The sequence below is a fragment of the Podarcis liolepis genome (assembly GCF_965112155.1).
Source record: "Podarcis liolepis genome assembly, chromosome: 8".
NCBI lineage: Eukaryota > Metazoa > Chordata > Lepidosauria > Squamata > Lacertidae > Podarcis > Podarcis liolepis.
Window position 1 is genome coordinate 30,297,263 of NC_139560.1, and position 24,804 is coordinate 30,322,066.

General features: G+C 44.3%; 2 protein-coding genes across 3 annotated transcripts in view; one reads left to right on the top strand and one right to left on the bottom strand.

Moving 5' to 3' along the window:
• LOC310713404 (myelin P2 protein-like) overlaps nt 1-24,804 on the bottom strand; it is a 489,621-nt gene that overhangs the window by 414,502 nt on the left and 50,315 nt on the right. The window lies entirely within an intron of this gene.
• LOC310713391 (tumor protein D52-like) overlaps nt 6,031-24,804 on the top strand; it is a 40,921-nt gene continuing 22,147 nt past the window's right edge. The window contains exon 1 of one of the 2 annotated variants that reach the window (XM_083517459.1): nt 6,031-6,346. In XM_083517459.1, the coding sequence (XP_083373585.1) occupies nt 6,313-6,346 (34 nt within the window). In that variant the 5' untranslated portion in view covers nt 6,031-6,312. The remainder of the gene's footprint in view (nt 6,347-24,804) is intronic. The other variant, XM_083517458.1, reaches the window with a different exon arrangement.

The following is a 24,804-nucleotide window of genomic DNA, read 5'->3' on the forward strand; positions in this document are numbered from 1 at the left end:
CTGGATAAACTCCAATCTTATCCCTGTTGCTCCCCAAGAACCTTACATGGAAACTCCACTACCTTGTCTAAAGTTACTCATGCTGTGCTTCTCTATATTTGGAAAATACTGGTTTCTGGGTCAGCTTTAATGGACAGAAAACAGCCTGTCCTCCAGCAGAACGCAGTCATGGTTGCAGTGAGAAGCTGTTCCCCTGGCACCTTTCAGTTAAGTTCTTCCTGGTAATTTGTGTTGAGGAGGCCCAGCGCGCGTTGTGCATGTGTCATGTGCATTGCATGTTGCAGTTTCAATGGCCAGCTCCTCCAAAGTGCTCAACCTCCTCCAGATGACATATGTGTGATGTCACACACCTGTGACATCGCATGCTGGGCCCCCTCAATCTTGGGGGCAACCTGGCACCTCTGGTTAGTAGCCTAACTATGCCTTTATCTCTACAAGGATAACCTGGCTACAGTAATATATGCTCTGCTCACCTCAAAATTAGATTATTGCAATGCATGTTATATAGGACTTCCTTGGAAAATGGTTTGGAAGCTTCAGTTAGTGCAGAAGGTGACTACCTGGTTGTTGACAGGTTTGAAATGAACAGATAACACCAATTCTGCTCCAGTTACACTGGCTGCCTTTGTGCTTCTAAGTGCTGGTTTTGACCTTTAAAACTTCTTATTGTTCAGGACCCCAATTTCTTGTGGAATGCCTCCCCCAATATGAACCTACCTGAACCCTTAGATCTTCATCTGAGTCCCTTCTTCAGGTCCCCTCCTTTTCTGTTGTTGTTCCCTATCTGTGGAATGTACTCCCGAGTGAGGTCTGCCTGGCACCTTCATGGGCATATTTTCCGCACCAGATAGCGACTCCCTGCCCCCGGCTTTTGATAAAAACAATATTGTAGGAGTGCCAACTTGGCCTCATGACTGTGGGTGCCCGGGGCTGTGGATGCCATGGAGCGCGCATGGCCCTGGCACTGAAATTGGTGGATGCCTGGCACCTTCATGGGCGCTGGCACCTATGCAATATTGTCATTATTAGTATGCTGCCAAAGCTTCCTGTGGCTGTTGATTTTTTTCCTGTTTCATGCTATAAAATATTTATTTGTAGGAGCAGTGGTTATTGTTTTGTTATTGTTCTACTTATTTGTGCTTTTATCTTGTATTTTTATCTTGTGATTCGCCCTGAGATCTTTGGATGAAAGGCGGTATTTAAATTTAATAAATAATATTATTAATAATAACAGCGTTGTAAGTCACTTGGACTCCTTCTGGTAACAAGCAGATAACAAATCTAATAAATAATCATCATACAGAGACATGTCCTGAACAAGCATGATAACACAGATGTGTGCCTAATGAACAAAAATGTGAGCTTTAAAATTAGTGTCCTGTTACATATGTGTTAATTACTGTGTAGACAGATAAAATCAGGAAAGGCGTTTTCTTGAGGTGGTGTGATGGTGGTGCGTAATTATTGCCATTTACTGAGCACCTAAGTTGTATATTGCCTGGGGAGGAAGTTGAAATAAAAAAAAATAGTATGAGGCTCACTTCTACGTACATTTTGCTGATTTTTATAATGTGATAATGTTCGCCTGCTCTTGCGTTAAACTGAGGGTCAGTTTAATAGGTAGATAATGTATCAAGCTGGCATGGTGTAATGGTTTTGTAGTGTTCAGACCTGAACTGAGTTCAAATTCCCACTGGGAAGCAAACTGGATGATCTTGAATCAGTCCCACTCTCAGCCTAACCCCAGGACTGAGGTTGAATCCTGACAAGACAGAAGTACTGTTTGGGGGGGACAGGAGGTGGGCAGGTGTGGAGGACTCCCTGGTCCTGAATGGGGTAACTGTGCCCCTGAAGGACCAGGTGCACAGCCTGAGAGTCATTTCGGACTCGCAGCTTTCCATGGAGGCGTAGATCAATTCTGTGTCCAGGGCAGCCTGAGACCCTATCTGCCTGCAGACTGTCCTGCCAGAGTGGTGGATGCTCTGGTTGTCTGCCACTTGGACTACTGCATGCTCTTAATGGGACTACCTTTGAAGGTGAGCCGGAAACTACAACTAATCCAGAATGCGGCAGCTAGACTGGTGACTGGGAGTGGCCGCCGAGACCACATAACACCAGTCTTAAAAGACCTACATTGGCTCCCAGTACGTTTCCAGGCACAATTCAAAGTGTTGGTGCCGACCTTTAAAGCCCTAAATGGCCTTGATCCAGTATACCTGAAGGAGCATCTCCACCCCATCGTTTTGAGGTCCAGCTCTGAGGGCCTTCTGGCGGTTCCCTCGCTGTAAGAAGTCAAGTAACAGGGAACCAGGCACAGTGCCTTCTCGGTAGTGGCGCCCGCCCTGTGGAATGCCCTCCCACCAGGTGTCAAGGAGAAAAACAACTACCAGACTTTTAGAAGACATCTGAAGGCAGCCCTGTTTAGGGAAGCTTTTAATGTTTGACAGGCTATTGTATTTTAATATTTTGTTGGAAGCCGCCCAGAGTTGCTTGGAGAAACCCAGCCAGATGGGCGGGTTATAAATAATAAATTATTATTAGTATTATTATTATATTATTATCATCTCACAGTTGTGTTGTGAAAAAGGATGGGAGTGATGTATTTATGCTGCCGTGAGCACCTTGGTGGAAGCATCACATTTAAATGTAATACATTGCCACTGCTCATATTAAAATCTATGCAAAAGAATATATTACATCACTCCAAAAGGAAAGAAATACATAAGAATAGTATTGAGAGCAGATAAATTGAAATGAGGGAAGTTATATTACTACCAAAGAGGTTTGATTATGCTGTGTTATTGTTATATCATGGAGATACCAATCCCTATTGCATGGCACTTGACTTTCCAAAGATGATATTATTACCCATCAACATCTAGCTTATTTTCTTTCTTTCTCTTAGCCACAGCTGAAACACGTTCTAGTTTATTCAAGTTTTAAGACATATTGGAATTTTCAAAATGAAAAGTGTCTTTGAAATTTATAGGCTTTCAGAAGTGTATTTCTGTGGATTTTGGTAGGTTTCTCAAAAAAAAGATGAACTCTTATACAACCTGCTTACTTGAAGTAAACACTGGGCTGAGTCTTCATGTGATGAGCAATAATTCCTCTTCAGGATTCTTGGGAGGAAATGCCATCTGTCCCCAGTGCCTGGTAAGCCTTGGGGACCTTATTCACTTGTAGATTCGTAAGGTGAGAGAAGCACTACAGGTGCCTTTAGGATAAAAATTGTGGTTCCATTACTCTCCAGAAAATAGGATTTTCCCTAAAGTTTTGTGGCATACACCCACAATTCTTATAAAAGAGATTTCACATAAATTCTTTCAGATTATTTCCACTGCCACAAAGAGCTGCAGCATATGATATCTCCAGCCCTGACCCGTATCACACAATTGTATGAAGGTCAACAGGACTAAGGTTGCAATACTGGACACAGTTACTTGGGAGTAAGTCCCGTTGAGCTCAATGGGGCTTACTTCAAAATAGACAGGTGCACGACTGCACTGTATGTCTCTGTATGTTTCTTTACAAAGTGCCCTTTCACTTAAAGACGCAGCCCGCACAGTATGATGTGGCAGTAGCTATGGCAACAAGTCTCTGGAACAGCCAATCAGATTAGGCACACCGGAATATGAATATGGGCCATGCGTATAATTTTTTAATGCACACCCTTTTAAAGAATTTAATTTCCAATGAGTGGTTCAAGTGTGTAATTGAGCATAGGAAGCACTGAAACCTGATGTTCCTGATTCATATCGAAATGCTTCCGATAAAACACACATGCACACCCCTAGTTACAGGGATGGATCTAGAGGGAAAAAAGACCATAACTCCCTGCCCTTATTTATTATTTATCTCTTACAGTTAGCTTCCGGCCTCAGGGGCACATCCAGCACAATCTCTACTTTGCCAAAGCTGAGCTGCAGGGAATATGAAAATGTCTCCTAAACTGTAGATCATTCAGAGGCTGGTTTATATAAATGTAGCATAACAATAATTACTGATATAAACATGATTGCACAGCAGTTTCAGAAGTGCACTGTTCATATCCATGCCTGAAACAATGAGCTGCTGTTCTATTAAACAGAACGCTTTAACCCTTTCATCCTCTAAATTCAGATATTTTTTCTGGCACTTGAGAAACATAAAGTATTATGTACCTGAGCATCTTGTGCTATACTAACACAGGGCATTGGTACCTATATAATTCTATGCTCACTAGTAATTGTGTCTAATGCAAGAGGTGCAGATTCAGTTTTATTTCTGTTCTGCAGGTCTTCACCCCTGAGTCATATATATTGATCTGCGGTATTGCATTTCAGAAGCCCGAAGACACAAAAGTAATTTGAGGTTGCTGTTTTATTTGCGTAAAACTGATGCTTTTCAAGCCTAGAGCAGCGGGCAAGGTACATTGCAGAATCTCAAATGAAGCTGAAATGTGGACAGAAACATTTCTCACTTTGCTAATTCTTGGCCAAAGGGGGAAATACATGTGACAGGTTGAAGAAATCCATTATTTTGTCATGTTGAGGAGTAGGACAGGAATTCCTCTTCAAAGTTAAATATGACACGGTGAAAATGCCCCAAAGAAAAAAAAGTAGCTTTGGAAAATACGATTAAGAATTAAAGTGATATGCTCAGTTTTATACTGTTGTGCCTGGTGAAATTGCTGAGGTTCCAGGCCTAAGCATGAGAGAAGAGAAATGGCTTGGAGGTCTGTTTCCAGGAGCCCCCAACAGAGGCAAAGTTGAAGCTAAATGGCAGGTCATGCTTGAGGATTCCCCCTCTCGTATCTATATGCGAGAATATATTGTAAGATTTGCTGGAGCCAACATGCCTCCCCCATGAGGGGGTTGGAAGGTGCCAACATGAGAATGGGTCCTTTTTGCAGTGCCTCCGTTTGTGGAAGGGAGGTTCAGTCAGCGCCTTCAATATACATCTTTAGGCACCAGGATCATCCCTGACCATTGGACACACTGAGTGGGGCTGATGGGAATTGGATTCCAAAATCTGGAGGGCTTAGGGTACACCTACACTAGGGGTTCTAATGTGGAATTTCTACTGTCTTCTATGTAAAAGGTGAATAGGAATTCACATGATGAAAGACAGGGGAATGTATCTGCTGAAGAGTGAAATGTAGCCTACAATAAATGGGCAGTGGTATATACCCTTTGAATGCACCCTTAGACACATAACTATGGATATATGTTTGCAAGGTCAGTCTATAGTGAGGTTTTTTTTTGTATGCCTGGTATTCCTCACTATGCAGTCGAATGCATATTCGAAATGTGCTTTTTTCATTGTGTGCTAAACTGCTTAGTTTTATCTCTGTGTTACCAGAAGAGAGGGACACACACACACACACACACACGAAAAGCATGTGTTTGGGCAGCAGGTAGAATTATTATAAAATGTGCTTGTAATATTTTACTCTGACATGAAAAACGCAGCTTGAAGCTCTCCCAAGCAAATGGCTGGAGGCCATAAGGTGAGTGCGATGGGAATTGCAGTGCGCTGACAAGAATCGCACAAGATAGCTGGGAGGATGAATTGCATAAAGGTTGCAAAACTAAATAAAAAGGGTTAAATGTATGCCCAATAGTAGTGTGGCTGCATTATGTAAAAAAGTGCAATAAACAAAACTATTGTACAATAACTAAGCATGCAACAGATGTAACGGCTTTCCTGGCAGTTCTCCCCAACAGTGTTTTCCAGATAACAGCATCTTATTTTATTCACGCAACAATACAGGGGTGCTGTCACCTCCAATGTCGTGTCTCAGCAAATGGGTTTTCTGGGCTGAACCCTGTTAGGAACAAACCCCACTTGGCACAGGAGTATGTCTGTACACACGTGTGTGTTCTCTCTCTCTCTCTCCCCCTTACATACACATAGAGCCCCGCATCGTCACTCTTGCGCACCCCTTGGTGAGGCACCCCCTGAAAGGAAACGCAGCCAGTCCCCGCCCCCGCCCGCACCTCCCACACACCTGCCGCGCACCTTTCCGCCGCGCGGGCCAGGCGGGGCGAGAGCCGCTGGTCAGGTGGCTCCGGCTGCCTGCCTGGCTGACGTGGACGCCAACAGGAACCCGCCCTATATGAGGCGCGGGGGGGCGCGCCGAGTGCGGCGGAGCGAGGAGCCGAGCGCCTGCAAGGGTGGAGGAGGTCGGACGGGGCGGGCGGCGACGAGCCGGCTGCTCTGCTGCTGCTGCGCGTCCCCTCGACGTTTCCCCTCCTCCTCTCCGCTTGCTCCCTCTTGGCACGCCCCGAAGAGGAAAACGCGCCCGCGAGAGAGAGCGTCCTGAGGGCGATGGCTGCCGAAATGGACCCCAACAGCGAGCAAGGTAAGGGAAGCGGGAAAGCAAGAGGGCGCTTCCTCCCTCGCGGGGGGCGGGGACGGACATTGTTCGGGCCTCGCTCTGGCCGGCTTTCTTTCCGCCGGCCCCCCCCTTCCTGTTCAACCGCCCCCCACCACCCTCGCTAGCAGTTTTTGCGCTTTTTGCGCGCGGGCTCCCCTTCTCTATTCGGGAGGCGCGGCGCTTAACTCCGGGTGGGCGTGGGAGAGAGACGAGCAACTGCTCTCGGCCCTCGCCGTGCGTGCAAAAGGGAAAAGTAGGGGGTATAAAAGTGCACGTTGTGTTTTTTTTTGGGGGGGGGGTGGGCGTGTCGGTCGGGTTGGGGTTCCCCCGCCAAGCCGCCCCCTTCGCAGCTCCGCTGGAGGCCTCTCTCTCTCCCCGCGGGTCGGCTCCGCCCTTGGCTCTCCTGCCTCGCAGCACGAGCCCGAAGAGAGTCTCGTGGAAAAGAGGAGCGAAGAAGGCGGCAGCTCGCCTCGCGCCACGCAGCCCCTCTGGACCTTGGGGGGGGGGGCGTCGAAACACTCGGCTTCTGCTGTGTGGCCACCCCGTGCTTATCTGGCTCGCTTCCTTCGGAGGCTGCTGCTTCTTCTTCCCCCTCCTCCTGCTTGTTGCATCCGGAGGCGGGAACTGGCTGGCTTGGAGATTTCTATGGCTCCGTGAACGCAGCTGTCGAGCAGAGTCTTCCTGTCGGTGCAAGATGGGCTAGGATCTCGGGGGTGGCTGGGGGCGCCGTCGTCGTCAGTGTGACTCTTGGCTATAGAAGCGCGTCTGAAGGTTGCAGGAAGAGAGAGGCCAGAAGTGGGAGGACGACGACCTGTGGCTTTCCATATGTTGTTGGGCCACCACCACTCCAGCACCCCTTGATGTTGGCCTTGTTGGCTGGGGCTGATGGGAGTTGTGGGGCACCCCAGATGTTGTTGGCCTGCCTATCTGGACAGCTTGGTTAGAGTGTGGCGCTGATAACACCCAAAGTTGCAGGTTCGATCCCCATAAGGGACAACTGCGTATTGCATTGCAAGGGGTTGGAGTAGATGGTCCTTAGGGTCCCTTCTAACTCTCATGATTCTGTGAAATCCCATCATCCCCAACCAGCATGTCCAATGGTCGGGCGTAGTGTAGCCTCATCTGGAGGGCCACAGGTCAACTGCCACTGATCTAGGAACAGAGGTACGTTCCTTCCAGGAGGCTGCTAGATGCCGAAATGGCATCTTGGAAGACTTGTACTAACCCTGTGTGGGCTGGAGGGGGTCTCCTTTCTAGGCTTGAGTTGGGTGGCTTGAAAGGGTCTGAGGCAAATGGTGAGACAAAGCAAAATGTTTGAGAGGAGACACTAGATTCCTTGCCTCTCCCACCTGTCATTTGTCGTCTTAGGCATTTGCAAGCCACAACACACCCTTTCTGTGCTGCACCCTACATTAGGGTACTGAAGCCTTTAAATTTGTCTTGTGTGTATGTGCAAGTGAAAAAGAAAAGCAGAGAGATATTTTAGAGTATGTACCATTATTCATGTTCGGGTATTATGGTACATTTATTGCACTTTTACATTTATTGCTGTTTTGAGAACAGAAAGCAACACAACACCCACCCTGAGTTTCCATTTGTCTTTTTGTTCGCTTGTGGTCTGCCTGCTTTTCAGACACCCAAGGCTGAGCTCCTTGGATCTGCTGTAACAGTGGTAGCCTAGGGTGTGTGTCTGAGGAAGAGACAAATGCCTGGGAAAGCCTTTTTGAAGTTTTCCACTTGCTTCAGCTGACTTGAACAGTTGTTTGTGGGCTATGCTGAAGAAGGCAAAATACTCCTAGCACAGCAGGTGCTAAATGCCTCTGTGTGGCCAACAGCAGCCACAGATCTTCTGGTGACCATGTGACTTGGCTTGCCCAGGATAAAGCAAGAGAGCACTGATTTCTTCTTGCATCGCAGAGAGGTGGCTAGGGCCTCATTTTGTGTTTGTGCAGGAGAGACAGACTGCCCCCACTATGTTCTCTGGTTTGTTTCAGGTATTGGGATTTTCTGAAAGGAAGTAGTAGTCCGTCACTTTATGGCAGGCATTAGAGCCCCAGAGAGCAAGAAATTATCACTGCTTCAGAGTGTCTTCAAAGCTCAGCATGGGCCGTGTATCTTACTCAGGTCTTTGCCACAGGAAACCAAATAATGGATAACCACCAAGGTCACTCAAAGAGCATCATGCAGTGAGACTGCAAAACAACTCTAGTTCAAGGTCTTACAGGCCTATTTCATGCTTTATATAACTTTATATAACACTTGCAATTTCCCTTTAGATTGTCTGCTACATTTGTGTTTCTTTCCTTTATATTTCATTTTTTTCAAATGTAAGCTGCTTTATTTTTATAGGAAGATGGGTAGAAATGAATAATGCATTAAAATGGATCAGGATGCAGACCTCCTAATGAAGTTGGTGGCAAAGTGCCCATTTCTAAGGAGCAGGATTGTGATACTTGGTATTTCAATGGGGCTTGCTGAGATTTTAGTTTTATAGCCTGTCTGTGAAAGATATTTAGTCAGCAAAGTTGAGCAGTTGAACACCAAGGGTCACATGAAAAACATCTAATAAGCTGGACTGGTGCAGCTGAGTAGGATGTTTACGCTCGATCCACATTAGCATGAACTAGGAGGGTGCATGGCCTGCGTAGCTGCTAGAGCAGTTACAACATCCCAGATGAAGCTTATGAGGTTATTATAGGTCCAAAATGACAGCTGTTGAAAGTTATTTTGGGTGGTATAGAAAAATCCCAGAAAGATGTTTTTCAAATGGAACTACAAATTTTGTTCATTTACAGTCCCTTGTGATAATAACCAATGTTGCTGCGTGTTTAAAATTTAGTAGATCTTCGAGCTGGAAAGCTAAAGTTGCAAAACCAGTGAGATGAGAAACTGCCTACCTGTCTCTTCCATTGTTTTTTCAGTCATTACAATGAACTCCTGAAAACTGGTCCCTAACCTTAAAAAAGAAAAGAAGAAAGTCAATACATTATAACAGGGGTCAACAAGGTTTACCTTGCCTGGGCCAGTTCACTCCAGTGGAGATCCCTCCGCGGGCCGTATTGCACCCGTGTTTGAGTGTACGCACCCGTGATATCCAGCGTCTGCGCAGACGCAATTTCCAGCGCCATGGAAGCGAGTCCCCGTGCCGCACTGTGCCGGTTTAGTGCAGTGTGTGGGGACTCACTGAGCAGGTGTGCTTGGTTCGGGGGTGGCTCGTGGGCCGGTTAAACGACCCCTGTGGGCTTGTGGCCCATGGGCCTTAGGTTGCCTACCCCTGCATTATAATCTGCATAAAACAGGCCTCCCCAGACCACTTTGGGCAAGCCACCTGCCAATAAAATGGACCTCACATTTATGATATCAGATGTAAAGCAAGTAAAAATCTGGCCTTGCTGAAATGGAGTTTGCAGTCACCATTGCTCAGCTGATTGTTGGGTTTTACTAGGCCCATTTCAAAGCCTTTTGCCAAGACTCCTGCAGGCAAGAGAAGTTCACCTGACATTGTGATATCAGGCAATTAACAGGTGGGTGCCTCTGTTCACTTATGAAGCTTGGCTTGTGAGGGCTGGGGAAAATAATTATCTGGCCTGCTGGCCAGATCTGATTCTCCGCCCTAGCCTAAAGTGTCAGATGTAGCTCATAAGCTTTCTACATTGCCTGTTATAGCTGTGGCACATGACTAGGCCAAACCCTAGGATGGTTGTGGTCTTTTTCACACGTTGTGTAGAGATAACCGCTATGGATGACGTGGCTCTGTGTCACTAGACTATTTGGTTGTCCAAGCACAGTGCCATTTGCTTGACCTGGAAATACTTTGAGCTATAAGGCTGAGCAATTTTAGTGTAGGAAACGTAAAATCTTACCAGTGTACTATAATCCTGTGTACTTCAAAGTAAACATGCTTAGGATTGCTCTGTATTTCTTTTGTCATATGAAATGACCACTATTTGCATAATTTCAAAAGTGGCTGATCTAACAATACATGGAAGTTAACTGTTGTCAAAAGACAGTTTCACATTTAGAGTTTCCCGTTCTTTTACTAAAAGGTCAATAACAGTGGGGAGGCACAGGGGAGAATTTAGATAGTGGCCATGGCAATGGGGAAAGACTGCCAGATGATGTTTACCATTTTCCAGGTGAAAATTGAGCTCCCTTCCCCCACAAGCTATGTGCTCAGTAAGCAAAGTAGACCATTCTACAGATGATGGTTTTCTCCCTGTGGGCAAACAGCTCTGAGGGACCACATTTAATTGGGGGAAATGGTATGTAGGAAGAAAGAGTTTAACCTCCTTCCCCAGTGCCAAGAATTATTCTGGGCTACTGTTAGTGCTTTAAAGCGCATGCACACACAGAGAGAAAATCCTATTTGTGTATCTCTTACATCACATCTTGTTTGGCCCTCATACGTTCAGTCACATCTGAGTAGCCAGTATTTACTAGGAATATTTTTCATAACACGGAATGTGGCTACTAACAGTTCTAATGGTCAGGTCTAAAGTGGGTATTACTTCAGCTGCTTATCTTCAATTTGTATTGCTGTTTCTGCCAGTTCTACTATCAAGGGTAGGTGATCAAGTGCCAATCTGATCCGTGGATATCAGCAGTGCTCCCTCGTCCTTTTGATGCCGTTTCAGCGTTTCTGAAGAGTTCATGCCAGCTGAGCTATTTCTGCTGACTTCTGCAGAGCAGCTGAATCAAGTACAGTTTTCTGTCTGTGACTGGGATTCAGACAAGACTGGTGGCAAGGAAAATAACTTGCAAAATGGCCATGTTCAAATAAATGGGAAGATTGCACTTAGAAGGTACAAGTGTTGACCCGTGACGTACGGCAGAAAAGTTTCCGTGGAAGAATTTGGCAGTGGAAAAGTTTACACTTCTAGGAATTTTCCACTACTATATATTTCTGTGGAAAATACTTCATTTTTAAGTAATGCATTTTGTGATAAGCTAGTTAGTACAGTGTGTGTGGCTGGTATTTTGTTGAATCTAAAATTGTTTAAATGCCCTGGGATTCTTTCAAATGAAAGGTGGTTTAGAAGTGAAATAAACAAATTAAGTCAAAGTTGTAAGTAACTTTACTTCAGATAACTAGCACTAGGAAGCACATATATTTATGTGCCCCAGTTCTTGAGGAATGCTAAAATATGTTAACAGCTCTCAATTCCTCTTAAAATATAAGCAATGCAAGGGAAGCAACAAGCTGTTGAACTGTATTTTAAAATATCTACAAGTATTTCCAATAAAAATATCTAAATAAATATTTGAATTTCTTTGAATATAATATTTAAACCATACTAAGTGTGCTTTATTTACAGCACCCTCTCCAATAGCATGTCAGTTCCCTCTTACTTGCCTTTTCTCTCTACACTTAAAAACCCTGAAATGTTGTAGTCTTCCCTCATAGGGAGGTTCTAGCTCCATAAACACTTGGCTGGAACTTTTTCCAGCTCTGCAATAACCTTTCTGAGGTGCCATATATTTCTAAAATGACATTCATTATGATATTGGCAGTTTTATTTTCAATCCCTTTTCCAATGATCCCTGACCTGGAATGTAGCTTTTTCACAGCAGCTGCCGGCTAGTTTGCCATGACTCCCAATTTCGGATGCTAGCTGTCCAAACATCATAAATATAAAGCTAGGAGTTTTCACCCCAGTGTGTTGACACTTGCTGACATTGGGTCATCTTTGCCATTTTGATGTCAGAGCCCAGTTTGGAGAGAGTCCTTTGTAGCTTCGTGCAATCCTTTGTTTTAACCACCCTGAACAATTTGGCATTAGGAAGCTTGCCCACTTCACTGATCACCTCTAGCTCTAGATAACTTATGGACAAGTTTTAAAAGCTCAGATTCACTGAACCATTGAGCACCTCACCTCTTACATCCCTACACAGTCAGATGGGTGGCATATAAATAATAAATTGTTGTGAGAATTGTCCATTTGTTTTTATTCTCCGCTTTCTGCTCTTTACACATCCATAAGAGGACCTGTCCTCTTATCCCATGACTACTAAGCTTACTCATGAGTCTTTGGTGAGGGGCTTAATAAAAAACTTGTTTGGAAGTCTTAGACTGCAATCCTCACCATGCCTACTCAGAAGTAAGACCCATTGAATTCATTGGGGATCATTCCCAGGTAGGTTTGGTTCAGATTGCAGTTTATAGTACACAGGGTTGACTGGATCATCTCTAAATGCTTGTTGACTCTGAGAACTCTGAAAAGTTAATTAGTGCCGGTTCTTCTGCAAGATTCATTCTTTTTTATGTTTAGTAATTCTGTTTTTAATACCAGTTAAGCTAACTGGCCTATAATTTCATGGATCTCTCTTACAGAATTGGTGTTGCAGTGAATACTTTTTAGTCCTTTGCTATAGAAGCTGATCTTTGAAGAACAAAAATGGTCTCTTGACACATCTGATAGTTCAGGCAACAATGTCTTCTGTTGTGAAGAAGGATGCAGATAATTCATTCAGCTTTTCTGCAAACTCCTTTCCCTCTTTTAGCAAACATTTTACTTTTTTGTAGTTGGTGATGCATAAAAAGCTCCCAATAATACCAATGGGAGGTGTGTGTGTGTGTTTTTAAGCTACTCCTGTTTGTGACACCGGGGAGAGACTTATTCAGGGCCACAGTAGGGGTTGAATGTTTGAACATCTCTCTCCATATGCTGTGGCTCCAATCTGGATCAAGGCCCTGTGCTTGATTTCAATTTTTAAGAATTCTGACACCGATTCAAGTGACACAGTTAAAAGGAATGTGTGGTTAAGCTCTAGAACATGCTTGTTTCTATTCATATTATCATGTCTAGAATTAAGAGTATTGTGTACAGTATTATTGCCATTTGGATGGCCACCTGTCATGGCTGCTTTAGCTGAGTTTCCTGCATTGCAGGGGGTTGGACTAAATGACCCTTGGGATCCCTTCCAACTCTACAATTCTATGATTCTATCTCAGGGATGACTAATCTGTGACCTTCTAATATGTGTTGGGCTTCAACTCCCATCAGCTTTAGCTGGCATGGCCAATATTCAGCGTAATTTCTGCCATGCTTTAGAGACATTCTGAACCTATTCAGCATGCATAAGTAATGACTCTGTGGGTGTACATGGTCATTTCCTGGTGCAACCCCTCTGCTGATGAAAGTTATGCAAAAGTGACAGTTTTATTGTACTCTTGGCAAATGTGCTGAATCAGCTTCAGTTAGAATGAAGTGTTAAACGTTTCATAAAATTGCCGATTCTCTTTCCTAAGGTTTATTATAGTACCTTCAGACAATGTTCCAAAAATATGTTTGAAGTGGGAAGACCAGTGCTAGGGGAGGTTTGCCTGCCAGCAAACCCTCTTCAGTATTTTTGGCATAGTGGAAGATAAGATAAACCTTATGCAGGACAAATGAGTGTTTAGACTCCATTTGACACTTTTAATGGTTTGGAAATACTTTCCCTAACTTTGCCAATATGCATTGAGCAAGTCATCTTTTGTTAGCTTGTGCAACAGCCTGGTCTACAACTTGCCATTTTGTCTGCATAATTAGGACTTGCTATCCTGTTGCACATCAACACCCACTTGCCGCTGGTATTGCATTTCCCTTTAATTATGCACCATCAGTTGAGGAATAAGGCACCCCCCCCCCCCACAATACCCTGCACAAGAGACAGCAGTCCATGAAAACCAGCAGGAACAAGGAAGAGTAAAGAAAAGGCGTAGATGCAGATCAGTGCCTCGGATTGTTAGACCAAAGTCTCCCTACAAATTATCAATGCAAGCTATGGGCTTCCTAGAGCAGTGTTTCCCAACCTTTTTTGGGCAAAGGCACACTTGTTTCATGAAAAAAATCTCGAGGCACACCACCATTACAGCCCCGTGACGTCAGCGCGCAGCGTCACGCCGGGAGGGACGCACGAAAGTGTAAGTTTCAATTTTTCCCCTCCCCCTTGCCTTCCTTCTGTGCCAACTGCCAAAAAGCCAAGAAAAAAGCCAAGACTTTAGGGCAGCAGGTCGACACGGAAGAAGCTCCTACCTAAGGACAGGTGTGACGGCCGTGTCCTCTTCTGCCACACTTGGCAGCCCTGCCTCACGGTCGTGACTCCCACCCTGATTTCTCCCCGCAGGTCGAGCGGCACAGGCAGCCCAATGTGTCCAGCCCAGACACAAGCCCCGCTTCCCCACTCTAGATCCTGAATGCGACCAAGTGCTCTGGACTCCCGAGCAGGGTGGGAAAGAGGACTCGCATCTGGTAGCCTCCGGGCTCCTCGCCTGCTCGAGGGATGGCATCGCAGGCAAGCTGCCGGCCGTCGCCATCGCCGCCCCCTCATGCGAGTGGACCTGCCCGGAGTGGTGGGCCGGGGGAGGCTCGCTCTCTGTGGGGATGTGGCCCGCACGCGCGGCCCCGCTTCCTCCTGTCCAGGGCTGAGCTCCTTACCCGCGATCTCAGTCTCGCGCACGCGGATCCCACTTATTCCGAAGCTCGCGCCACTAGCCGGGGCTCTCACACCGTGCCAGGGCGAGGCGGCGCGGCCCACTGACGTCATCGCGGCTCGCCGCCGCCCTCGACTTCCCTGTTCCCTCCCCTCCCTCGGGTAGCCGTGGTTACCGAGGACTGCAAGCTGCTCGGGCGAGCGTGGGGCATTAAGTGGGAGAAGGAAAATTAAAATTAAAACTCGCCTGAAGGCCGCCTCTCCGGATATGAAGCTATCTTTCGAATTTTTTAATTTTTCCTGCGGCACACCAGGCAACGTCTCGCGGCACACTAGTGTGCCGCGGAACACCAGTTGGGAAACACTGTCCTAGAGTATTGACCCTGAATTCCTAGTTAAGGATTCCAAATCTGTTCAAAGGGCCATGTGCTAATTTTTTGTATTAGTTGTACAAAATATTTTTTTTGGGGGGGGGGCACTGTCAATAGACCTTCATTATGTATTGCCTGAATCTGCACACTGATAGGAAAAGGGGACCTACCAACAGGGAATGAACAAATTATTCTCCCATTCCTAGGAATGGGGATGTGGGCAGTACAGGATTTCTGTTCTGTATGAGGCCACTGGAGTTTCAGCAAACTATCAAAACTCTTTGTTTTCCTCTGCTACTGAGACAGTGTTGCTTTCAGAATACAACAATCTGGCTAGGCCGTAGCTGCTTTCTAGGGTTCATGTATATCTACATTCTCAACTGGTTTTGACAAATGATTTAGCAAAATTGAGCAGAATCCCTCTGAAGAGGGGAGGATGCCTGAAAGCACTTGTGGAAAAAGCAAACAACACTTGCAGGTCTAAAATACGAAATGGGCAGGCCCTGGGATTAATTTGTCTTACGTGGCCCGAGGTGTGAGTGCATGTCCACCTACTATTAATTTGAACTGCACATTTCCTTGTATGTATCCTGGTAATCCTATTGCATTAAAGGCATAGTTTGATCTGCATATAGGTGCCAGAGCAAGCTTTACTTGCAAGTAGGGCTTCCAAGATTGATACTTGTATTATAGTAAGAACTTTTGGCATTTTCATGCATCCTAGTGAGGAAAGACTGCTGTACAGTGGTACCCCGGGTTACGTATCCCCCTGGATATGTAATCTTCGGGTTGCGAATGTGGCAAATCTGGAAGTGTATACTTCCAGGTTTCGCCTTGCGCGCATGCTCAGAAGTGATCTGCACACATGCACAGAAACTCTCAATAGTGTCGTGCATGCGCGCAGAAGGGCGCCTCCGGTTACGGTTAGAGGAGGGGAAGCTCCCTTCTCCACAGCCAGCATAGAAACACAGACTGCTGACCTCTTTGCAGCCAAGTACCCAAAAAAAGAGCCTTCTATCAAACAGATTGACACTACTGGTCCATACACTTACCAGCGTAGAATTCTGTTCACTATGATGGCCAGGTGAGTTGTTAACCACAAGTTAAAATGCAAAGCTGCCATACTGTTCTGGGTGCACGAACACCAGTGGGGAGTCATAGTCAGTGTTGGATTATGACCTGGGAGACCAGGGCCCCAATCCCCACTCAGCCAAGAAGCTTACCGGGTGACCTTGGGCCAGTCACTATCTCTCAGCCCAACCCTCACAGGGTTGTTGTCAGTATAGAGTAGGGAAGAAGACAACCATGTACACAATCTTTAATTCCTCGGAGGAAAAGGTGGAGTATAATTCTAATAAATAAATAATAAAACAAAGTGCAGTCACCGAGTACCAAACACATGCTTACTTTATTAGAACAGCACCTTAAAAGCACAGCAAGTAATTCTAATGTGCCTTATGATCTAAAGTACATAGGATAGCTAATTTAGCATCAGGAGGTCAAGTCCATGGATCAGTTGGGAATAAACTCTTAATATCTGTGATGCAATGATATTTGCTGCTCCCAATTTCACAGTACCAGCCTTTTGACCTGGTACATTTAATGCAAACGTGAATTTGTCAAGGCTGTTCTCGTGACAGCTTTCTTTAAGCACACTTTTTTTTAAAGCAGTGTTTACTGACGTAGAAATCAACCTCTTATGTCTAGCTTTAATGTCTTTGCAAAAACCTGAGGACTTTGTGGGCTCTTTCACAACTCTGACAAAAGCCAGCCAATACCAATAATGCTATGTGTAAACTTCCTCTTGTCACACCTGTTGCTTAATGTCTGCCCTTCAGTGCAGGTGAAAACCAGGTTTCAACTAAATGGGTTGAATTGCAACTACATGGAGATTTCTGAGTGCTAGGGTGGCGATGGACATCTCCATCGAGCCAGGTGACTCACTCTCAGCAAAAGATGCACATCTCTGCTTCTGCGCCGCCCCACGAATCATGGACTGGGCATCTTAGTCCTCCATAATCACATCAAGGAAAGTAAGTGCGGGGCTGAGTACAGGTACATTTTACTGTGTTGCCGTCTTTCCACGGGCTATCTAGATGGAATTCACAGGCCACAATTAAGAAACCTCTGCCTTGGTCCATAGTTAATACTTTTTCCATTTCTCCTCCTTGCCTACTGAAACAAGTGAATTGTAAGATCAAGCAAGGTAGTTGAGATCATAGAATCACAGAATTGTAGCGTCAGAAGGGATTCTGAGGGTCATTTTTAGTCCAATCCCCTGGCGAATAGACATTCCGTTGTGGCGACTATAACCTAGGTTTCAGCTTCCATTTCATGCCTAGCTTATATAGCTATGTGTTTCTAACACTTTATACAGTATTCTGAAATGAATCGCTTCGTAAAAGTGCAGTTCAGAGGAAGTTACTAACTTCAGACTCATGACAGCTGGCGAAACAAAACTAGCTTTTAGTAGTTGTGATTAGTATCTCATGACTGCCTTGCTCGATTTCATGCAACAGCCTTACTGTATGTTAAAATCCATTCTGTTTCAAAATATAAATGGGGCAATCTAGAAAACATAGGCTTTCCTGTCAGAAGGATTTAATTCTAGTGGTCTGTGCCAGAGTGTATCTCTTGGATCGAGAAATGACATAGTTCACATGGAAGTGCTTTATCTGAAACATGAGTGCATGTGGCTAATTTGTGACACCTTGGTCTTTCCATGGTGCAGAGGAGAGCCGCTGTGGTTTAACCATAGAGTGGATTATGACTTTCAGATGGACTGGGTTCAAATCCACACTTAGCCATGGAGCTCACTGAGTGACCTTGGGTCAGTTACTATCTCTCAGACGTAACCTACCTCCCATGGTGGTTGTAAGTATAAAATGGGCAGCGGGAGAACCTTGAGCTACTTGGAGGAAAAGGCACTCTGCATATGCAATAAATAAAATACCAACGGTTGAATAGACTCTTGACATTGTAATAATTGACAGTCTTATTGATCTTTGGGTGTTAAAGCCATACTGAGTCTAGAGAATGAAGAATAACATTAAAGGGCATTATTTCACCTAGTGCAGAAGGTATTCTCCCCGCCCTCCAAAGAAATCCAGGGCCACATTTTCTCAAAGGGATCCATTTGTTTGCTTTTGGAGCAGGGCAAGAGCCACTCCTCTCTGTTTCTCATCTGTCACTAGGGCTGTCAGAAGGCCTTGCTTCCCATTCTGCCCTGCATTCATTACATACAGCGGTGTTTCCATTCTGCTGCAGTTTGTCTCCCACCAGAAACTCAAGTTGTCTCACTGCCTGTTGCAGCAAAATTATTGTCTATGTTATCCCATCTTACTCATTTCTGCGTAAAGAAAACACAAGTATCATTTGCAGACAGGAGGCAGCTGTTGGCTGCTGTGGGAAGTAGGATCCCCCCAAAAAGCTTGTATAGATAACACTGCATTAAGTTAAAATTTGTTTTGCCATATCCATGTCCTTGTAAACTAGCAAACAAAACTAGTGTGGAAAACAAGGGTTGAATAGACACAAATCTTAGAAATCTGAGTAGCTTTGTATATATGTTTGTTTTGGTGCATGATTTCTTGTATGCAGTTTTTCATGTAAATATTCATCCAAACACCCCCCCCCCCAAAGCATACAGACACAACAGAATGTCAGTAGGGGGAGCTCTCTTACTTCATTTATATGGCTGTATGGTATTCTGTATAAAAATGCAGAATGTGTTGAATGCTTACACTCAAGTGTTTTAAGTTTGTAGAAAATTATGTTTGTGCAATTTATGTGTACTTGGATGTTTGCTAAAGACATCTTAATAAATATTGGTGATTGTTTATGTGGTCTTGAATAAACAATAGAAACGCCAATATAGGAAGTCATTTGCTGGGTAAAATTGCTTTAAAAGCTTGCATATTTTAGAAAGGCACTAGATTCTTAAGACTAGTCCTAGAGTTCCTCTGGTAGAGGTGGCAGCTGTGTGCTTTACTGAGGGGGAAACCATGAACTTTTGTGATATCTGCAGGTAGGCTACCTTGCAATTCTTTCTTCCTGAAAAACTAGCTGTCTGGGCAACTTGTGGATACTTCTCAGCTTCTGAACTGAAAGATCAGCCAAGAAAGCTATGAGGTGTGGTTGTGCAACCCTTGTTTGCAGTTAAAAAACAACAACTGTCTGATAGCCCCACCCCATGGAACTGGCTTTTGCGTTCAGGTGGACAAATATTTGCACAATTGCGCCTAACTTACCTGTGCAAGAGCGTGGGTGGAAGTGGCATCTGCATAGCATGCCATGTTTAGGAGGTGGTAGAAGATTTCTCTTATTGACATATGGGCCAATTACATGTTCTGCATGCACACATTTAACTGCACCTTGATAGGGCATTTCCTCCCTGATTTTGGCTACCAATGAGATTGTACATATTGAGTCATCCTTACGTTGACCTTCCGCCCCTCAGATAACAGGGCAATATAAATAACTACCATTATACAGCACTATTTTGCTGTATAGAGACTCCATTTTTGGAAACCGAAACCATATGCCGTGGGTGAAAACAGGATCCAGTCACTCTAGTCTTACTTGGGAGGGGGAGCAAAGTGAAAGGAGCGTTAACTTGCTCACAATTGTTCAGAATCTATTAGTGCTTTCCCATGGTAGAACTGCTGCATAACATTATATGGTCTAAGGGTAACTGGTATTTAGTGGCATCTTCCAGTATTCAGGAACTATTGCCTCTTCACAGTTATGCAATGGGCACAAAATATTTAGGATGCTGGAGTCTTGCAAAAGCTTATAGACAACCAAATGGCAGCATACTCCCCAGCCCAAACCGGAATCGCTTCTCTTTCCAAAACTCAGAAATACAAAATGGATGTACATGCATGTAGCTAACTCTGTATTTGTCTTGCTTAGATTGAGCTAAGGGTGGAAAAGTAGTCTAGGAAACGGGGTATTGAGGTTCGGTTTATAATCACCCCCAAATTTACAGTGTTTTACAATATTTCTGCACCATTCCATAACCAGGGTTCTCTTTCTAGCTTATAAAAATGTTACTGTGCTGTCTTAAGTACTGTATAAATAAATATTTAGCCATATATACTGAATTTGTGTAACTTGACATTCTTAAAATGTGCTTTTAAATTGCCAAGTACGTACTGTATTCTGTTTTCTGAAATTTCTGTTACGCACCACTTCAAAAAACACCCATTAAAGTTTATAAATTTGTAAATGGATAGATACATTAAAAATAAAACATAGACAACTGAGAATAAATCACTGAAACAGCTGCAGGCATTCATAAGTTGTACAGGAAAAATCTTCAAACCTTTGAAACATTTCTCACAACCTTCTATCACTATTTGAAAACAGTGTTGGAAAACATATTAAATTGATTTTGATATCGGAGCTGTTGACTTTTTTCCTGGTCTTGAAAGGCTGGTTGTAGTTGCACCCTAAGCAGGTTTTCATGCTTTGTCTTGCTGGATTCTCCATGGTGGGATATGCTGCAGCCTTCTGCACATCCTTGGAACTGAAGTAGACCGAGATTGCCCTGGCAGTTGTGCAATTCCGAAATTTAGAGGGAAGGAGAGGTGATTGTTTATTTGCTGTATTGGTTGGGAGTTCCTCAGCTGTGCCATGACCCAGTGTTGCAAGGCTACGATTCTGTTCACAGAGGCACAGCATAAGACTGGGAATGTGGAAAGGGTTTTGGGTGACTGATGTTTTTGGCTTGGTTGTCAAAAGTATACCTTGTTTTCTAAAAGGAGTCCTTTCAAATGATGATGACCATCACAGCTGGAGCTTTATTCCTCAGTTGCTATATTCAAAACTTCTGTGCTGTTTCTTCACTCTAACTAAAGCCCTGGTCCAGCTCCATAATAATGTTTCATTTTCGACCTGAGGTTACCAGACTCTTCGTGGTTTTTACAGGTTCCTCGGAGTGAAATCTGCAGAGAAATAAATGGGTTTTAATGCCATTCCTAGGGCTGTTGTTAAGCACACGAAATAGGAAATGTTCCTTCAAATCTTTAATGAAAGCAAGGGATGCCAAGATCATGTCTTTCGTCTTTCATAATCTAGTTTTATTTCTTTACTTGAAACACTTAAAACGTTAAAATCAATTCCTTTTCTCAAATAATACAGCCTCCAAGCTACTTGAAAACGACATTTCAGAATCAAACTTTATAGCCCTTTGTAGAAGATAATCCTCTACTAGATAAAATCCTCTTAAATATATATATATATTTATCTGAACACCCCCCCCCCACAATAGTATGGCGTGTCCCAGCCTCTCTCCTTTCTATTCCATTTCAGCCTCTAAAACAGATTGGAACAGAAACGTCAGAGCTATAAGATGCAGTTTATGTAAGAATGATGCTTCTAGTTTCGTGGCTGGCTGCCAGATGGACACAGAGGCCAGCTTTGTGATGTATAAGCTAAAACAAGTTTATAATGCTACCTGCTTTTAAAAATAGCAGTCATTTCAAAGGCAAGAATCTGCTTTTAAACACATTAACAGTTCCCGTAGCACAACCTCCACAATAGCTGGCTGTTCCTGTTCATATACACCTTGACTTGATCCAGGATGTTGACTTATTCTAGTTATCCTTTTGGCCATCCTGTCTCCCCCCACAAGACATAGAGGACTTTTGGAAGAAGGAAGATCTCACATTCCACTGAGTGTGGAGTCACTGTGCCTCTGCTGCTGTCTCAGATGTTTGTAAGTTCTAGTGGGGAGAGTATAATCTGAGCAAGCCCCTAGGTATAACTGTCTGGCAACAGCAGAATATCAGGAAAAGCTAGTCTTTTGAGCACTTAGAGGAAGACGATGCAAACCTGCATTTCTAGTGCTGTAAAATGAGCACCTTCCCCTTCTTGCTTTTGAGAAGCAGTTGAATCCTGAGCTGAATTGGGCTGCTTCAGAAAGATTCAGGGCTCTTTTGATGGAATTAGTTGTCCTCTGAGTTGTCCTGAGGAAGATGCTGTTGCTCCCAAAGCCTTTGGCCTGCTTCACAACTGTCACTGTTTAAAATTGCTGCATTTCTCAAATTTAGCATCTAGGCATTGGCGGTGGGGGGCGAGATAGTTTTGTGACCAATGGATCTAGCTTTCTGCCAGGAAATACCTTTACTAGGGCTCTGCTTTTTACTACTAGTCCCGATCCTTTTGGAAGGGATGTACCATAGGTGTGAACTGAGCATAAAATAAAAACTTCAGTCTGTTTTTAAAACTCTCTGCTGGAATTTTGCAGATGACTTACCTGGGGACCCTTGATGTTTCCATCTGCATATAAATTGCCCAAAGACTAATCCAGACCAAGCCTTGGATTTACTGAGATGGACTTTGGTTTTGAAGATGAAGTGGGTTATATATGAGGTGACTTTCTCAAGCGCCAAAGTGGGATCCATACTGAAACTTGTACAGTATTTGGTATATGGTAGTTGCTAGTATGCCCAAAAGCAGCAGTGAAGGCTTTCTTTAGTTTGGAATATAACTCTGAAAATGTTGCTACTTGTGATTGCAGACCTCCTTTGCATTCATTTTTCTGCAGGTCTTCGCAGGTTATGACAATAACATTGAGGGATTATACTGAAAGCTACACTGTACAGTGGTGCCTCGCAAGACGAAATTAATTCGTTCCGCGAGTTTTTTCGTCTAGTGAATTTTTCGTCTTGCGAAGCACGAAATCCCATAGGAATGCATTGAAATTCAATTAATGCGTTCCTATCGTTAAAAAAAGTCCAAACAAAGCCAAATTTGGTACAACAAGAGTTTATTAAGTGCTCTTTAAAGTCACACATACTGTAAAGAGCATTTCAAAAATTGAAGGAACAATAAATTAAGTTTCTAAACATGACAGAAAAACATTTAAAAATCAACAAAGTGTACAGTACATTTTCTAAGACTCTGGGGGACAACTTGAAGAAGGTTCCTCTTCCACTCTTTGCTTCTTGCTGAAGAACCCCCTCCCCAACTGTTCCCCCAGTCACCCACCACACAGAAATTCAAATCCAGATTTTTTTAAAAAAACAGCAGAGTGGCCCAATGGTCACAGAAAATCATAAAAATGCAGAAAAAAACAACACACAAGCTTCCAGATTCTTGCAAACTCCTCCCCAATACCAAGTCCTTGAATTCCAAACACCCCAACCCAAAATCCAAAACCCCCCCAAAAAAGTTTTATAAGTTTAAAAGAAGTTTTGGAAAAGCTTCAAAAATCACCAAAGTCTTCAAAAACCTCAAAAAAGGCTACCACACTGCGTTCTATGAGTTGCTCCTCGAAGTCAAGTCGCAACTGTATTAACGGGTTAAGAAAAAGGAAACAAACTTGCAAGACGTTTTCGTTTTTCGTCTTGCGAAGCAAGCCCATAGGGAAATTCGTCTTGCGAAGCAGCTCAAAAAATGGAAAACCCTTTCATCTAGCGAGTTTTCCATCTTGCGAGGCGTTCGTCTTGCGGGGCACCACTGTAGTAGGTTACATTGAGATGTTTCCACACTTGCGGGTTGCTCTCATTCATCATTTAGCTACACACCTGGTGGGAAATTGGGGATACTACCCCCTGATGTTGGGAAAGATTGAGGGCACAAGGAGAAGGAGATGACAGAGGACGAGATGGTTGGACAGTGTTCTTGAAGCTACCAGCATGAGTTTGACCAAACTGCGGGAGGCAGTGGAAGACAGGAGTGCCTGGTATGCTCTGGTCCATGGGGTCACGAAGAGTCAGACACGACTAAACAACTCAACAACAACAGCAGCAGCAGCAGCAACAACAACACCACTGCCACCAAAGCCAACATGGTAAGATGGACCAGGAAGTTGTAACCTGCTATAATAAGGACTGTTCTAACCTTTCCTGTTTTGATATGGAGGTGTGTACGGGGTGAATCTGTACTAAAGCAAGAAGAAGAAGAGCACAACAACCCTCTGATGGAATGGTAACAATGCCAGCCTGTCACTCCCGGGATTAGAGCAGTTTCCTGGAGTTGCATCGTGCGCTCTGTCTCTGTCTGTCTTAGGACCTCTCTCACACAGACTTCTTTGTAATTATCTGCAAGACCTCTAAGACTGGCTTTTCCAGCTCTCTGCACTGTTTCATGTGAGAGGACTCTGGATCAGCCTCGCCACATGGATGCACTGGTGCAAGCTGATGCCTTCTTATTAGAGTCCCTGCTCTCCTTCAGCTGCCCAATTAACCGCTGACAGTTGCTAATTCAAGCGATGGTTTAGCAACTTAGTGGAAGGAAGACTAGGCTCTTCAGAAGGAAGGAGCATGGCCGTGTGCTTCAATGCCACTCAAGAAGAGGTGTTATGCTGCGTCCCCCAAATTAATTCATTTTAGTAGCATTCCTCTGTAGCCATGTCTTCGGAAGGGGTGTATGAATTTTCCCCAAATAGCTGTGACAGACTGCCTTTGCAGTGCAATATGTTTTTGCGTCTGTGTGTATCTATTTAGGTGGCTGCTTGCTGGTTTTCCCAGGACTGCTCCTGAGGGATGATTGGAAAAGAAACCGTGCCTCAGCAGATAATATTGCAATCCAATTACTGCAACCAGCGTTGAAGACACTTGATAATGCTTGGCTGAGCCTGAACAAGCCAATTTACATTGCAGCGCATTCAGGTTAATTCCATTATAATTGGCTCAAGTGCCTTGCCCA